The sequence below is a fragment of the Eschrichtius robustus genome, chromosome 4 (assembly GCF_028021215.1).
Source record: "Eschrichtius robustus isolate mEscRob2 chromosome 4, mEscRob2.pri, whole genome shotgun sequence".
Lineage (NCBI taxonomy): Eukaryota > Metazoa > Chordata > Mammalia > Artiodactyla > Eschrichtiidae > Eschrichtius > Eschrichtius robustus.
Genome location: NC_090827.1, coordinates 130,378,458 through 130,397,229, shown reverse-complemented (window position 1 = coordinate 130,397,229; position 18,772 = coordinate 130,378,458). Strand labels below are relative to the sequence as shown.

Genomic DNA, 18,772 nt, shown 5'->3' with positions numbered 1-18,772 from the left:
GAGCACATGAAAGAAAATAACAAAAATCATAAAACCTAACTGCCATTCTTATCTTCATTCTCCACTCTGTAATCGCTCCCCTGGGTAAAACAAAACACTGTAAAAAGCCTTGACTTTAAAATATATTTTGTGTTGGGGGACATTTAAATGCCTCCACATGGCCCTGGGGATTGACTTTTGTGTCTAGAAGGTAGATGAAATGCTTTGCAGTCTAGTGAAGACTTAACAGAACGGAGAGGATCACGTAACTGCTCAGCATTCCACATGTCCTTGTCCGTCAAACACACTTCTGCAAGCATCATCATGCTGCACAACGATTTGTTTCAAAACGAGGATCTGCTTTTAATATCAGTGGTGGAGGCTGTATTTTAAAGACACCTCTCAGCAACAGACTCAACAGTTTTTGACAGTTAAACTCAGCGTCCACATGACTTCAGATACTCTCAGATGCTATTTTAACATGAAATATCACAATATTCTGAGACAAATCAAAAAGGCACATTAACAGTATTATTTTCTTGAACAGTTCCTGTGTCTTTGGGAATAAAAGAAAATGCATTAAAAACATTTAAATCTACTACAAAGTTCAAACTTATTACTTCCAGTTCAGAAATTGGTATTTTCCACAATTTCATGTTTGTTATTTTGTGCATTAATAAATTTAAAAAAAGAAAAAAGCCAATGAGAGACATAAGAAAATCTTACCAAAAAAAAAAAAAAAAGAAATCCATGCAGGCAAAGCAGAAGCAAAATACCCTAAGCTCCCAAGCCCCTTCCAACAGCCAGCCCAGCAGTGGCCCCCCGGGCAGGACTTACGTGCGTGGCGTGCTCTGTGCTTGTGAGGTCTGCTGTGATCCCTTTCTGAGCGTGGATCTTCTCCCTGCTCTGTGCCTTCTGATGAGAGTGCAAAGGATACCAGAGAAGGAGGTGCTTCTAACTGCCCTCCTTCCACTGGAGAATCCACACACCCCTTTCCTGCCTGAAGCCTGCTCTCTTCCGTCTTCTGCCTATCAGAGCAGTCGAAGATCACTTCCACTCGGGGCAGCCCGGTGTCTCCTGCTTCACTTCCCTGTATCACTCTCAACTCTTGGCCACTGGAGATCTGGATTATCTTGCTGGACCTCAGAGAAGGCTCCCCTTTCTCATTAGTGGGGACAGAATTTATGTGGACGATCCCGTCATGCTGTAGATTAGGATCTGGGTCAGGAGACTTAGATTTTTCAGCTCCCAGGAGAGCCACTACAGGGGCACTAGTGCGCTTGTGTCTCTCTTGTGAAAGGGTCAGTTGTAGCTCAACCACAGTGCCTGGCTGCCCCTCTTCTGCCTTCTCCCTTAAGATAACCTCCTCTGCTAAGCATCCACTTTTAGAGTCAGACGTGTGAGGAGCCAGGCCTGTTTCTTCTTTTATGCTCCCAGAAAAACCAGCACCACTTGCTTGGTCCTCAGCTAGGGGAACTCCACTCTTGACCTGGGCGATGTAGAACTCTCTGTACTGGCTCTTTGTGGCTGGTCGAATCTGTAGGGTGGTACTTTCCACGTACCCTTCATGGATGAGATGCTCATGGTTTTTGTTTTCAGTTTCAGAGTTCAAAGTCTCACTTATTCCACTGGATGGTCTGCACACAGAAAAATCAGTCCAGACGGTTAAATCAGAGTGCGTTACACCTGCCAAAGAACTTCCTGACACTTTTATGATGTCTAATACAGGATACAGTAAAAATATTTCCTCTTAAATGTCAACTGCAACATATTTGAAAACAGAAATTGGCAACATGTTTATATTATTATTTAAAGATCTTCCAAATAAACTTGCCTTTTAAAGCAAAGCAAAAATGCTCACCAAATGTTATGAAACAGAAATCCATCTAAATTCAGCTTTTATTTTTTTCAAAGCACAAGTTATAGCTACATGGATGCCCTTCATCTATAATTATTGGGGTGTTTTCAAATAACCATGCTTGTTGTAATATGACAAAGCATTTTAATGTCTTATTGACTAAGTTTAGGTCTGGACATTATAAAGTCTCATAAACATATTCAGCAGCTTCAGAGCAATATTAATATACAGATAACTCAAGTAATCCTTTTAGAGGCTGTGCTTTCTTGAAAGGAATGAAATAGAAGCTGTTTTTTTAAGCTCCAGTGAGCATGTGTTTTGTAATAAGTGGACCCCAGCCCAGTACTCTTGTGTAAAGAGAAATCCTTTCCATGCTGCAATGAATCATTGAGTCATGGAGTATTTATAATCTGAGACATCTCCCCTTCTCTGCTTGAACTTGTTCTCTTGGAGCTTTCCTTATAGGATCTCTGAAGTCAAACTGTTCCTTAATCTCTCAGCTAAGGAGCCCACAGTTGTTCACCACAGTCCTTTGATTTTGACCTTTACCATTCCCAGATGGTTTTGCAAATTTGGGTTTGCAAGAAGCAGTGTCAGTTAAGGGTTAAACAACTTCTTGCTAAAACTCTAATTTAAACTCTAACTGCTTTTAGAAGAGAAGCATCATTCACAGAACAGCTGTAGGAAATGCCTTCATTTCTTACATTTGTAAGTTTTTTAAAGAAGCAGCAGCGCCTATCTTGGCCCCTTTCTTCTTCCCACAAAATGTACCCTAACTAATGCAGCGTCATCAATTGAAGGGAGTGAGCCCCTACTTCTATTCTACTCAAGGGAATTTACCTTAGAATTTATGTTGTAGTAAAATTTGAGACTAATATTCAGAATAATTACTCCTAACTTTGCTTTTGACTGCATTTAGCAAAACAAAAATAAACAAAACACAAACTAACAGTCAAATGAAATGCAGCTTTCTCTATGCAAGTAATCTGTAAAGCTTCCTGGTAATACCAAAAAAACCATTATAAAATAGTATTTTGAAAACATGTTGAAAGCAAATTAGATCTTTCTTATATAGGAAATGATGAATACACTGTATGCAACTGAATTTGAGGGTATCAAAAGGACAGAGAGTTTTAATTTAGGAAAGCCTTGAGATGGAAGTAGATTAAATCACTTTGAATTATGTTAGCAATCAGTTATGAAGCTGAGAAGAGAATAGTTTGAATTCGTTCCAGCCTTACACACTGTAATACAGGCAAATGGGTCAGATAAATGTTAACATTTATTGGTAGCCAAGGTAAAATGGATAGATATACATGAATAAAAATCATAAAAGAACTAGAGGTTAAAGCTTTATACCTTAAAACGCTCATTTCCATTCAGTGCACATAGGTACTCAATTCCACAATTTATGTGTCATAATTATATGGGTATATATATATATAATCATTTAAATGAAATTTACCGTAATAGAGACAATGTTAAAGGAGGATTTTTTTAAGGTAGTCTGACCCAGCTATCTCTGGGCAATAGTCCAGGAAAAGTAAACCGCTTGTCCTCTAGGGATAGACAACAGTTACATGAGTGAGAGAAATATTTAATTCCAGGAAACAATGTTTGGTTATCCAGATTGGTAGTGGTGGTGGTGGTGATGATGATGATGATGATGATGATGATGATGATGATGATGACCTTTGGGATGATTTTAATTTGAGATTCCATTTTGAATCTCGTCAATTATTTATTTATTTTGTAAAAGTAAAAATACTTAAGAGAAAATAATAATAATCATGGTTCCAGTTCTTGAAAGTAGCAGAGAACTAGTCTATTTATTTCTGAAAGTAAATAGGTACCTAAGACTCAACTTCAAACCATCAAGGACTTTCCCAATGGTAGTCAATCCTAATCGAAACAAGAACTAGTAGGGGGCTTGCCTGGTGGCGCAGTGGTTGAGAGTCTGCCTGCCAATGGAGGGGACACGGGTTCGAGCCCTGGTCTGGGAAGATCCCACATGCCGCGGAGCAACTGGGCCCGTGAGCCACAACTACTGAGCCTGCGCGTCTGGAGCCTGTGCTCCGCAACAAGAGAGGCCGCGACACTGAGAGGCCCGCGCACCGCGATGAAGAGTGGCCCCCGCTCGCCGCAACTAGAGAAAGCCCTCGCACAGAAACGAAGACCCAACACAGCCAAAAATAAATAAATAAATAAATAAATAAATGGATCATCACATTAAAAAAAAAAAAAGAACTAGTAGGGGATGTCTCAGACTACAAGTGTGTTCTGAAGAGACTGGCCTTATTAAATCAGCAAAGACGCTAAAAGGGAATAAGAAGTTAGAAAAGGTTTTTCTCCCATTTTGGATGTGATTGAACACTTCAAATACCTCAGAGATTTATGCATAATAATGGCCAACCCTGTGACTACACTTGGCAACATTCCTGTCAGATCCCTTTTAAAAGCAAATGGCAGCTTTATAAATAAGTAGGATCCCAGGGGCTTAAACACTAGGCTTGAAGGGTAAATATTTAGATGGGAGATTCTGAGACAAATGCTAGATTTCTTTTATTTTCACAAAATTTTGGCCAAAGTGAGTTCACGTTTGTATAGAAATGGAATCATATTGAATGATTATCGGAGGGATAATGCTGTACGTAGTCTTTCTGCAGAGTTAAGGCAAAACCTAGAAGGTTTTGAAATTCTGTGGGAAAAGTCCTTCTCTTGTCTTTCTGAAGGCTGCTCTCTAGGAAGCCAGAGTGTTCCTTTGTGGATTCATTATAATGCCATGGTCAGGGCCTCATTTACAAAGTTAATGTGGACTGTACTGCAATTTGCACATGGTAAAAATGTTGATGCTATAGTTTTTTGTGATTACCCTCATTGTTTTCTTTTGTTTTTATGTTTAAAGTTTACTTCTGCATTTTTAAGCAGTTAGGTGAGGAGGGTGGTATTAGGAGAGATCAAATTGACAAGTGATTTGCATTGATAGTCCAAAAACTAACCATCAGCTTTTGCCCATATCCAAATATTGGATTTTCTGGCAAACAGAAATTGGGCTGCTTTTAAGGGTTTCTTGGTTCTTTTCTTTCTCCTAGGCATCCTCTTTCTATTCAAATAAATATTATACAGTATAATATTGTGACATTTAAACATTTTAAATTAATCTATGAATCTAGGAATTATAATTTAGTGATCCTGACCTACCAAAAAATCTTGACCTAGAAGTATTATGTTCAATATACTGAGCTTCCTAAGGAAGTAGTCTAAAATACCTAACTAAGATTTTCAACAGAGTTCTTGAAACAAAATTTTCAAGTTAATTCTCAATTAACCAGAAAATTCAGTTGATTAGAATTGCCATTTTTCAAACACTTTGATTTTTCTGTTTAACTATACTGACCTACAGAGCACCCTCATTTCCCCATAGATAACAATTTATATGGTAGTAGGAGCTATAAGCTTTCCCATGTAGCTTCGGGAGAAAATATACATTCCAACAAATCTTTTTACCTTTTGACGAGCATTTGGAGAGAGTCTGTTATGCTCTCCATGAGCTTGATGACTTCTGGGTAGGTGAGGTCTGCACAAGGGTTGCCATTGATAGAAACCACTTCATCCCCCTCACAGAGCCCAGACCCGGAGGCTTTGCTCTGGCTTCGGATCTGAGTGGAGTGAAAAAGGAGGCAATAGTTAGAATTATATAACATGAAAAAACACGCCATTATCTCTGAGAAATTTTTACTTGGGAGAGGTAAATAGATCTGCAAACTGTAAAAGCAGCCCTGATTTTTAATTTACCTGTTAACCTATAAGACCATCTTAAACACTTTTCACCCGTACGCACAATTTATTATACACCATAATGTCAACATTTCATTCATAGCATTCTAAGTAAACAGAAAAAAAGGAAATCAAATCTATGGTGAAGGAACTAGAAAAACAGAAATAAAGAATGGTGAAGAATGGAGGAAGACAGATGTTTAAACTGATTATACGTTAAAAATAATTATCTCACACTGTGAAGCTTGATCCAATCAGAAAGTGGCTTCTCCCATCAAAATAAAATTTAAAAGCCCTTCTCATTGCCAGGGTGGATGGAACACCAAATGTAAGAAGGACATGTAGGGCAGGACAATCAATTTAAGGAGGGAGCTGTACAGCTCAATGAACTGACAAAAGCCATCCCAGTAAAATGGGGAAATTAGGCAGCAGGGTATTAAGAATTACATCAAAGGGAGAAATCCTTCATTGAAATCAACTATTCAAGACTTGATAATAAGCAAACTTTAGCAAAAAAGAAAGAAAAAAAGGGATTATTTTGCAAAAAAATAGAAACAGCCCTGCTATAAGGATTGCATCATATTCCAGCACAGATTCAGTGGGACAAGAAATGACTAAAAACCTAGAAGAGAACCTTCAGATCCTGGAAGAAGAGAAATTCAGAGGAGTAGAATAGCAACAGAGAGCTCCCACCAGTCCTTAGTGAAGAATCACATTCAGTTATTCCTGGAGGTTTACATTCTGTATAATTATGATTATGGTAAAATGCTGTGCTGGTTATTCTCCGTCTGCCCTTCCAGGCCCATTCTCTACCCTCCCTGGCGCCTCTTTATGGCAGTGGGAGGATTGGCCTGTAGAGACTGCAGTGACCCAGTTCCCTTGCCTGCCAACTCCTGGTTGGATTTGGTCAACCGGAAGCCCCAGTAAGAGATCAAAGAGCAAGGGAAATGAGAGGTCAGGGAGGTGTTCTCCCTACAAGACCTGCTGGGCCACGATTTGGCAATGGCTTTGCTCCTTGATCTAGACAGTTAGAGCTCTTGTCCGTCTGTCCCTCTACCGTGCCTTAACTCTTGTTATATTCCAATAACACACACCATCTCTTTGCATCTTCAGGCCTAAGGGTAATAATAGCTTCCTGCTCTTGATCTCTGGGTGCTTCATTATCATTTGTTGGTTCACTTGAGCCTGCCTTTAGTCCCTGCATTACATTATCTTTAATTACTCCGTTGAACAGGCCACCTATTTCCTGCTGGGACCCTAAATGATACTAATGTGTTTAAATTTCATTTTATAACGTGAATTTAATAGTTCTCAATGAACTATGTATCATGATCATACAATCTCAAATTTAAGAATACTTTAAGATAATCTTATATACATTTTCTACCAAGGGGATCCCTGTTTGACTATTAAAATTAAGATTCTGAGTCCAAAGAGGCCAAAACCAGGTAAGCAGTGCTTCTTGAAGAATGTTTTCACAGCCAGGCTCATTTCTGATTTGGCATAAAATGTATTTCAATTTATCTCTAACAGATGCCCACAAATTCTTGCTAAGGTCTTAAATGATAATTAATATGCTGACTGAAACAGGTTTAAAGTTTATATCTCCAAGTGCATTTATATTTTAAATGATACTCTTGGAAGCAGAAGCATATCTTTAAGTGCCAAAGCAATGATGCTATTGAAATTTGAAGTGATTCAGTTAGTTTTGTTCTGGGAGGGTCTATCCTTTTATTGTTATAAATTATAAGAAGGCCTTCCCCTTTTTCTGAAAAATCAATCTCATTCCTTTTGTTTTGAAAGAACACACTAATTTATTGCAAAAATTAAAGGAACTCAATATTTCCAAGGCTATAAGGAAGGAACAAAAGCAATGAGAAAGAGAATTTCACCCAGTTTTGAAAAATATTTGTTTACTGACTGCCAAATATATTTGTTTTGTTGTCTTGCATGAAATTATTAAAATAAAGAATCATGAGAGAGTTGTTAATAAGAATAAAACAATGCTCAACAATGAACATTTAAGTTAGGAATAGAGTTATTCACATTTCATTTAAATTTATTTAATTTTTTTAAATAAAATAAGATTAGGTGGATAATAAAGCATATTTCTGAAACATAAAACCATTCATCCAGTGGAGTCAGATGTACTGGAGTGCAAACAGAAAATTCATCCTTTTGAGAACCAAAGGAGTTTTATGTTGATAAAACAGATGCGTCATTATACCCTGTACCCCGGCCCCCACCAGGCCCAATCTTGAAGCTGGGGTTCCGTTTATCAGCAATAAGTTGTGTGAGTTGTGAGCAGCTTCATGGGTTTGCAGAGCAAGATGAAAAATTGGTCCTTGGAAAATAAACAAATCCACAACTTAACAGAGCTGTCTATCATCCAAACACGTGTTGCTTGATGGGGAAAGTGCAGTTCATCATTATGCTTGTCAAGTGGGGCTTTTAGTGGTATCCAAATAAGCAAAAGCACTATGGTAGGAGCCATTAGCATTCCTTCAGAGCATACATTCTGAGGTCAACATTTGGAATCAACTGCTGTGATTGTGTTTAGCTGACCTTTTACTTTTGTCTGAACAGCAGGAAATATTTTTTCCCTCAAGAACCATGTTAAATATGGTGATACTTTCCTTGCTGCAAAGACTTTTCTAAAGGACTACTCTTTCTCCATTTTTAATAGGACTAAACTAAACAATGGTTGTATGCCAGAGTCAGTTATGCCCAAACATATCCCTTGCAATCACCAACTTCACCAATGTGGTTCTGTTCATAGGTGTATTATGAAGAATAAACATTTATTAGGGTACAAAAGATCTTTACCTTATATTGTGTATAATTATGTATTTTTATAATTTGTATAATTGTGCATTATTATGTATCTGAGTAAAAATTCTATTCCCTGAAAACATTCTTACTTGTTAAAATGAAATACATTGTCAGTAAAAAGAGTAAGTTTGCATATAAAAATCATTACTATTTATAATGCTGAATCTCTATCAGTGAAATTATCAACCAGTCTTCTCCTCAAGCCATTAGTCCTACATTCATAAAATGTGTGTCCTAGCGGGAAAGAACACCAACTCTGATGAAAGAAGACATAGGATTCAATTGTGTGGCTCCAATGCTTGCTAACTCTCTGAACTTAGATGAGTTACATTACATCCTTAAGCTCTAGTTTTCTAAAGTGTAAAATAGAACTAATAAATTTGATCTCTCTAGATGGTTAATAAGGATTAGAAATAATATGTGTTAAGTTCCATGATGCACATACAGCTCATAGAAGTGCTCAAGAAGGGACTAATGAATAAGAATGCATTGACTTTCTACACACACACACACACACACACACACACACACACAAACAAAAAGAACATGCCAAGTAAAAAGAAAAACTGTAAAATGTTAGTACTTTGTCTATAAGATGTTTGAAAATATCTGGATTTATTTTCAGTTTTTATCCATATACTTGGCATTATCTCCTCATAATCTAAGATAAACAATGTTTCATCTATCTTTTCCTATGTGAAATGTGTAAGTACACATTTCATAACTGAAATATGGAAGAGAATACAAGCCTATTTATTGTTTCCCAGCAGAAGTAATAATACAAATATTTAAATATTAGTGGCTTGTTTTTATTGAGCACTTACTATACTAAGCCCTTTACATCCTTAAACCATTTATCTCTATAAAACATTAATGAGAAGTATAAATGTACTTCTACTTGTATGTGTTCAGATGTGCTGTCATTACTCTCATTTTTATGGATTGGAAAACAGAGACTCAGAAAAGTTAGGTACTTTGCCTAAAATCACACAGCTAGGACCAGAACTTGAACACAGGGATTTTGACCCCAGGGCTTGTGTTTTTAACCATTACACATATTGCCTACTTAGTCGATAGTCTAAATTCTCTACCATGAGCCCTACAGTGAAGAGAGAGAGGAGTGCAATAACAATTGACCTACAGTGAGTAAAGTCAGGGAGGAAATGGGAGAGACTAGGAAGAAGTGACAAAAACTTGCCTGGTCAGTCCGTAAACCAATGTTGGGAATGACAGGTTTTGTTTATTTTGTTTTCCTTCTTCTTCTTCCTCTTTATTATTTTAAGAGTTATATATATATAATATTCTTTAAAGATTTTTCAATCTTTAATTTTTAATTGTCAGTTTATGACCCAATATGTTACAAATTCAAAATTGGATAAAACTGTGTTTTGCAAACTGTGATATGAAACAACGTACCTATGTGAGCATGCAATATAACTCCCTTTCTTTGAAAACATTCCCTTAGAGACCTCATTCCACACCTAATACATTAGTCAGATGAGTGAGTTTCTATCCATAAATCCTGTATTCCCTTTCAGTGTCTCTCAATTTAATCAGAGCACAAAACTAAGAGAGATACTGGTAACATAGATATTTACCAAATACTGTGTTTTATTGTTTACAGCCCCTTGATCCATGTCAGGAAAGATTTATTTTACTGCAACCAAGTGAAAATGTAAAGTTAAGGCTTCTTTAGGACATTTAACAACATTATTTCATTTCATAAACTAAATCTGAGAAGTATGTCAGCTATGCTCATTTACTTTTTTGTTTTGTTTTGTTTTTTTGTTTTTTTTTAAATTTATTTATTTTTGGTTGCATTGGTTCTTCGTTGCTGCGTGCGGGCTTTCTCTATTTGCGGAGAGCGGGGGCTACTCTTCGTTGCGGTGCGCAGGCTTCTCATTGTGGTGGCTTCTCTTGTTGCAGAGCACGGGCTCTAGGTGCACAGGCTTCAGTAGTTGTGGCCCGCAGGCTCAGTAGTTGTGGCTCGCAGGCTCTAGAGCACAGGCTCAGAAATTGTGGCGCGTGGGCTTAGTTGCTCCGCGGCATGTGGGATCTTCCTGGACCAGGGCTCGAACCCATGTCCCCTGCGTTGGCAGGCAGATTCTTAACCACTGTGCCACCAGGGAAGTCCTCATTTACTTTTATGATAAATAATTCCCTGGTAAAATGAAAAAAGCTCCATTTCTATTAACTTATTATTGCTTCATTTCCACGTCTTCCAGAACTGACTAGAAAGCAAGTACCAGGTTTGAGTTCTCACAGAACCTTGTACTTAAACTACTTTGTTGTATATATGACATATCAAGTGTGTCAGATTCCTGTTAGCAAAACTAAATCTTGTCCCATGGGCTGCATTTTCACGTACAATTCACTGACACGTCCTCTTGGAAGATGTCAGAGTAAGTGGTAGAACCAAGACAGTCTCCTCTTTAAATTCCACTACTATATGTATTAAAACACATGAAAGAGAAAGAGAAGATAGCATAAATTAACCTATCCTATGCAGGGCTATTCTTAATCCATAAAATAAAGTCTTGGGACCTGGAGATAACTAAGACAGGATGAAAGACATGGTCTCAGACAAGTAAAAACATTTTGATGGAAGCTGGAAAATAGTCTATGATCTAGTAGCTCTTTCTGAAGCCCCAGCCCTTCCTCAATTTTCCACTTCAGGCCTTTGGCAAAACTTCCCTCATACTTCTAAGACAAAATTTAATAAGCATTCCCTCACCCCAACTGGCTCTTAAACCAAAGACTTAGATAAGTCTGTGTTTATCAGCTGTCCAGTGAAATGGTCAGAATGGTCATTGGAAGGTACAGCAAGAGCAATGATGATGGTTAAAGTTTTAGAAATAAGTAAATAATCCTACTTTTAATGGGCTTGCTTTCCAAATTCTGAACTCCAACCTCAGCCCTTGAAGGGGGGTTTCCTAATAACAAAACTGAGTTTACAAGTTGTTGGGAATTCACGTTCACAGTGGTACAATATTTTTGGAAATCAATAGCAAATAGCAATATAACAGTTTCAGAATGACAAGGCAAAAGAAAACAAGGACCAGAACACAATGGAATAAAAATAATAATAACCCAAGAAAAATCTTAATTGTAGGAAGCAAAAAGCATCTTGGAATTCAGTGCAGAAATTCAAACAGTAAAATGGAAAAAAAAGACTTGAGGACATGTCTAGACTATGGGAAAAACAAACAAGAAATATAACTAGTAACTGAGTAAATAAAAAGTCAGAGAAGACTGTGGCAAAGAGTTGAATGGATTGTTCGACTTTTGTCCCAAGCCCTCTTGAATGTGCCTTGTGTGCAACAGAGGCTGAGAAGATAAAATAACATTTCCCTGACTCTCCTTCTGCTAGGGTTCTGGGTGTGATTTAATTTCAACAAGCAGGTGTACCTGCAAGAAACTTGCACTTGAAATTGAATTAAATGGAGAGAGGCATTAGACTGTGAGGCATCCATCTTGCTGGTGCAGATCTGGGAGATGATTTTCCTCTGGCTACAGCAGTTCTACTGGCAGCTTCTTAATCCCAGATCACAGCTAAAGTGTGTAATCCTAGACCTAGCACTGGGCCAGCCCAATAGCTTCCTGACTCCTTTAGCTTCCTGATTGTGGCAAATGTTGCCAATCCCTTGGGTAGCCGGTTCTACAGTGTTGTTTTGAAGTCATTTCTGGAGGCCCTGCCTAAAGCCTGCCTTTCCAGATCTTTCAACAATTCTGTAAGTACTTCTTATATTCCTTTTCTCCCTAAACTAACTAGAGAGTTTTCTATTTCCTGCAAATGAACCCTGAGCTGATACAGAAAGATAGAATCAAGGGCAAACATAGAAGGTAAAAAAGGACAAGAGGTAAAACAGCAACTATTTCTCAGATACAGAAAAGAAAAAAAGATGGACACAGATGCTGATATTTCAAGACAGACAGGAGAGACAATGCAGGAACTAGCACCAGATAAATTGTATGAGGTCACCATCTGCTAAGAATACAGGAGGAAAGGCAGAAGGGGATTAAAACTTGAGGACAATGAAGTTCAGAAAAACCACTGTAGAGTACGTACTAGGAACTTAATATGAGAGAAATAAAAGCTTTGTGAACAACTTAGAGGGAATAAAGTAAAATGATTATTAATATGCACTGTTGTCCAGACAGATGTTTCAAAAGGAGAGTAGATAATTCCTAAAATGAAGCGAGGCTTTTCTCCATTAAAGCATTGATAAGTATATGAAGAATTGAATAAGAAATTCAATTATACAAATTGTCTAAAAATAGTGAAAATAATTCTTAAACTGTATATTCAAGTTGGGTCATGGATGCAAATACAGGTGGACACTAGGATTTTTCAGTTATTCTATACTCAGTTCCTCAATTTAAACTCAATAACCTGTTTCTCATATTGAGTTTTGAAGATTATGAACTTTTCTGCTCTGGTCAGTAATATAGGTCCAGATACTGGGCAAAAAGTTTTCCTTTTGGATGATTGTCTTTATCCTTAGGGACCAAGTCACCATAAAAGTAAAAAGCATTCCTGGTAGCAACTTTGGAAAGATTCCCAAAGTAAATAACTCTCTTTAACAGGAATGAGGGCCCTAATCCATGGGGCTGCATACTTAAGAATCTGCATACCAATGTGATTCCACAGGCAGAAACGATGCCGCAATATAGCTGCTATGAGCTGTTATAAAGCAGCCACCATGATGCTAAAAAACCAACAAGTACAAATATGGAATGGTATTCTCTGCTCTTCTTTCCTCCCTAAGAATGTAAACATCCCAGCTCTTTCAGAAAAACACTGATGGACCAGAGCCTTAGGTAGGACATGTCCCTGTCTGCTCTTTTGTTGGATTAAACTGTGAAAGATTGCACAGAGGCTTTGAACTATAGGCAGATTGTTTTTATAAATATTTATACAGAATATTTTTTTAAAACTTTTAAAGACCTCATTGAAAAAGCACATGTAAAACCTAAAAGATTAGATAAACAAGTAGTCAGTATAATCAGGATGACTCAGAAAAGACAGCAGAACTAGAACTCGCTATTTGGGTTTCTCAAGTCTCTGTTCATATTTATTAACTGCATGCCCAACAATTAACTAAATGATTATTATGCTGCAGTACCTCATCTATTAGGAATTTAGTTATCTAAAAAACTAAGTAAGCTTAACAGTCTTTTGAGTGGTCAAAATACAATAAAAAATAAAGTTCACTAAAACTTCTATACATCACTGTAAGTGTCTGGGATCATTTTTCAGTCTATTTGCTCAATTTTAAACAATTCTGATAAGCTTTTTTGTTTAGTTTACAGAAAATTAGAAATGGGGAGACAAACATGCACACTGTATAAAGATGTTACAGTTAACACAACACCAAAGCAAGGAAGCGAAAGGCAACATTTAAAAACACATGAAAATCTTAAAAAAAAAAAAAAAAAAAGACTCAATACATTTAATGAAAGTGTAAAAAACTTTCACGTGCTCAATGGGACTTAGTGCCTGCTGTATTTGAGTAAAATAATGGGCATTAATTATAATGATCACAAGTCATTTAAAATATTTAAATCATTTGTTATAAAGCAGAAGCTAACACACCATTGTAAGGCAATTATACTTCAATAAAGATGTTTTAAAAAAAAAATATTTAAATCACCTTACTAGACTAATTAGATGCAAAAACACATGTGACATCTTTCAGAAAGAGTACCATTCCAAACAGCTAAAATAGAAGTGTTATTATTTAAAGGTAGAACTAGGCCTGAGGCATTGCCATATTAATAAAGTGAAGGAACTGGATTAGAATTCATAATCTGAGGTCCTTAATACTTTGCTTGTGTTGGTGTTTTTACTGAAATTGTTTCATTTCAGACACTGAATATGTCTCATGTACCCAGAAAAATGTATCTGTTTTTCCCTAGTTCTAGATATGCTCGTGTAGGGGCCGGGAATGTTAATCAAGGACTATGCCCTTTCAGGGAAGGGCCAATTTAAATAACCTCCTCCAAAGTTTTAGTTAACTGAAACTTCATTTAGTCAATCATTAGTATATAAAAGTGTGTGACCTAAAGCAGCAATTCTCAAACGTTTTGGTCTTAGGACCCACTTACACTCTCAAAAATAATTGAGTACTTAAAAAATATTTTGTTCTTGTGGGTTCTATCTATTGGTATTCACCATGTTAGAAATAAAAAGATATTTAAATATTTTGTTTATTAATTAATTTAAAAATAAGAACAGTACGTTAACACAAATGTTTTATGAAAAATAATCATGTTTTCTAACACTAAGATAATTTGATGAGAATAGTGACCTGGTTTTCCATTTCTGTAAATCACTTTAATGTCTGAGCTTAATAGAAGACAGCTGAATTCTCATACGTGCTTCTGCATTCATTCTGTTGTGTTACATTGTGTTGATTGAAGTGTATGAAGAAGATCTAGCTTCACACAGATAAACAGTTAGAAAAGGGAAGAGTATTTTAATAGCCTTTTCAGATAATTTTGGATATTCCTTGATACTACATCAAACTCAGTAAGTGGCAATTTCTCAAACTGCAATGTGGAATCTGAAACCATAGCAATGAACTTTTCATACTTCATTATATTAAAATTCTCTAGTCTGTTTTGCACTTTGGATAGATCTTTAGCCCATCATGATTCTGTTACATCACGCACTAGTTGTTCAGAAAATATTGGTTCACTGAGTTATGCAGATCTTCCAAACATTGACACATTTAATCATACAGTATACAAAATCACACTCCTTAATATCATCAGTGATCTCAACAGAGAAGTCTTTAAGTATTGGGAAGTTGTCAAATTCACGGTGGCAGGTGCAACTTTCTAATTTTCCCTTGAAAGCTCAAATACTGTCAGTTGTTTTCCTTGAAGTGACAGGCTCACTTTGCTCATTTTCCAGAAGATGTCTGCTGAATACCCAAGTCTAAATAACCAGAGTTTGTCTGTCAGTCATTCTTTAAGTAAAAATGATGTTCCATGAAAAAAATGACTAGTTGAGCTTGCAATTCAAAAAATTATGCAAGTGCTTCCTCAAGACAAACATTCGAAGTGCTTTACATGTATCCTCATTTTGTCACGCAGAATATTAAAAAGATGTGTGCTCAAGATTTAATAAAGTGCAAACTTTTACTGCTTTACCAAGGACATTCTTACATGAAACCAGTATCTTGTTTCTTAAGTCAAATGGTGACAGTGATGAATACAACGACTTCTAGTACAGGTAGGTGTCACTGCCTCAAATGCTAAGGTGTCATCCACCTTTGCTTTTTACACCATCAGTGCAAATGTCAACAGAGTGATAAAAGACAAACAATGTCTTAGTACCATTATGAAAATCATTTTGATCTCACAGATCCCCTGAAAGCATCTAAGAGACCCCTAGAGGTCTGCAGACTACACTTTGAGAACTACTCATCTAAAGGGACAGGGATGCGTGATACGCATCTTTGCCCTCTTGGGTATCTGAGTTTGAGAAGAGGAAATTTCATCAAAGGCAATTCAGAGACAAACAAGAGTAAGGTCCAGCCTAGGGAAGAAAGGCTGACAGAAGCCAGGAAGTGATACCTTTTAAAATCATGTGCTAAGAGAGCATGCCACAACCATGAATTCAGATAAAACATCACTCTGGTGATCTGGGGAAATGGAGAAGCAAGCAGTTTCGGCCCAGATTCCAAGTACATTCTCAGAAGAGAGGAGAACAAAGGGGAGAATAAAATCTTAACTGGGCTGGAGTGTCAAGGGTGCTTTTTTTTTTTTTTTAACGTATTTATTGGAGTATAATTGCTTTACAATGGTGTGTTAGTTTCTGCTTTATAACCAAGTGAATCAGCTATACATATACATATATCCCCATATCTCCTCCCTCTTGCGTCTCCCTCCCACCCTCCCTATCCCACCCATCTAGGTGGTCACAAAGCACCGAGCTGATCTCCCTGTGCTATGTGGCTGCTTCCCACTAGCTATCTATTTTACATTTGGAAGTGTATATATGTCCATGCCACTCTCTCACTTCGTCACAGCTTACCCTTCCCACTCCCCGTGTCCTCAAGTCCATTCTCTAAGTCTGTGTCTTTATTCCTGTCAAAAATAACTTCCATTCAGTTTCCAAACTACTGGCTAGTTGAAATTCATTGAGAGCTGTGACTGCAATACAAAGATCTTTGTATCTTTTATAACCCAATGTATGTACTGCATATATAGGCATGTAATAAATAGTGCTAAATAAATGTCAATATGAGTAAAGACTGTTTCAACTTCCCTCAGCAATGGGCCAATGGTTGCTCCCAAGCCTACTATTTTCTATGTATTCTTTCTTTGTAGTCTCTTTTAGGTTTAAGATTACTACAAAAGTATCATGTGATTAATGGGAAATTCCCACTGTATTTGTGGAAGAGAATTGGTCCTATTGAATACTGGACATCAGAGATAACTGAGTTTTCCCCAGCAAAGGGGATGGCCACACCACGACTCAATAAGCAACTCTGCAGCTGCTCCTGCGAATCACTCCGTTTCACCATCAGTCCCCTGGCCCAATGAGAGGTAAGGTCACAGGCAACCAGTAAAACATAAAACTTTATTGGCTGCACTTTATGGAGATAAGCTCATGAGCAGAAGCAGTGTGAGGCGCTGGAGCGGAGGCACTACCACAGGTGCTGCTGCAGTTCCTATGTGCTCCGTCCGCCTTGGAAGCTCCATGTGAGCTGGGTAGGCTATGGAAGTGGATTGCCAAATCCCATACTTCAGGAAGGGAGATCAGGGTCATGCCAAGTGCCCTCTGTGTCCATGTAAGTGTTCTGTTGATGCATTTTGAAACCAGTCATGCTCCTTGCTGGAACTGACCAATTCTTTTCCTATTTATTTCTGATTAAGGAGAGCCTACATGAATGTCATCACCTTGCCAAAAAATTCTGGGTCAGAGCCAGCCAAGGAGAGCCTTCCAGAGACAGGCAAGAGCCCTCAGCTACTCTCACTTTTTACCTAGCTGGAGGTCAGTGTTGAATTTACAAAGGGAATAGAGTTGGAGCTTGAGGCTTTGCTTATGTTACCTTATTTAATTAATTAGTTAAGTAATAATCCTACATATTCACTGATTGTCTTTCATGGACAGAGTTCTGAGGTCTGAAGTACAATCATGAGTATTGCCCTCAAGAGCTTTATATTCTAAGACAGATAAGAAAGTAGATAAGTGTAACCCAATATGACAACTGCTATGATTAAAGTGAACGCAATATGCAGGGGGAGCACACAGCAGCGTCACAGCCAAGGATTACTGGAGGAGGGAAGATTTTCTAAGGGACACATAAATGTTAGCCTCACGAGGAAAGGTCAAGGGGAGTCAGAAACACAAAGGCCTAAGAACCTAGCATGCAGCAAATTCTCAGTCAGTGCTTGTTGGATGAACTATCTTTTCACAATGCAATGCTGCCTCCTATTAATACTGCAGTTTCTTGTAGAGCACCTCATAACAAATGCCTGTTAGCTCACCTACAAAATGGCTAGAAAAATCCCATCTTTGCTATTCAAAGTGAGGTTTACAGACAAGCAGCATTGGAACCACCTGGGGACGTGTTAGAACCACAGAATCCCAGCCCCCAACCCAGATGAACCAAAGTCTGCATTTTAACATACCCTGGTGATTCATATACACATTAGGGTTCAAGACTGTGCTGTTCTAAAGGCTTGTCAACCAGTGATGGCCTTCTAGGACAGTGGTTTATAACCTTTGGGAACATCAGACTCTATGGAGAGGACTTTCAAAATGCAGAAATCCAGTTTTTATTCCCTTATCTTCCACAAAAACCAAATCTTGGGGGCTGGGACCTATGTATCTGCATTTTTAACAAACTTCCCAGGGAACCCTGAGGCCTGTTCTTTGACACAACCTGGTATTATTTTCTATAGAATACTTTAAGGAAATACATTAGGGGCCAACCATTTTTCTGTGTGTGTGTGTGTGTGTGTGTGTGTGTGTGTTTGTGAGACGAAAAGGCAGATCTTCATTGAATGACTTTCTTCCAAGTGATTATGTTATTAACTCTTTTGAGCAAATAACCATACTTTACAAGGAGACTAGAAGATGAGTTTATGATCATTATTTTAAGTGGGTTTTTTTTTTGCACGTCCTTTTATTTTAACTATATAATTTTTATGGTTCTGAAAACAAACATGATCCAAAGTCAAGACTTTCTGGATTAGAAGTGGTGAACATAATATAAGCTAGAATGCTGCTAAAGGCCGCTTATGGGGAAAATTATAATCCAGATTTTATCCCTAAGCAGATCATGCAGGCAACTAACTAGCTCTTCA

The 18,772-nt window shown here is 37.5% G+C and overlaps 1 protein-coding gene across 1 annotated transcript in view; it reads right to left on the bottom strand.

Annotated features, from left to right (window-relative positions):
• SYNPO2 (synaptopodin 2) overlaps window positions 1-18,772 on the bottom strand; it is a 167,532-nt gene that overhangs the window by 30,406 nt on the left and 118,354 nt on the right. Inside the window, exons 2-3 of the mRNA XM_068543363.1 lie at window positions 5,345-5,496; window positions 817-1,616 (exon numbers count right to left, since the gene is read on the bottom strand). Coding sequence (XP_068399464.1) covers window positions 817-1,616; window positions 5,345-5,496 — 952 coding nt within the window. The remainder of the gene's footprint in view (window positions 1-816; window positions 1,617-5,344; window positions 5,497-18,772) is intronic.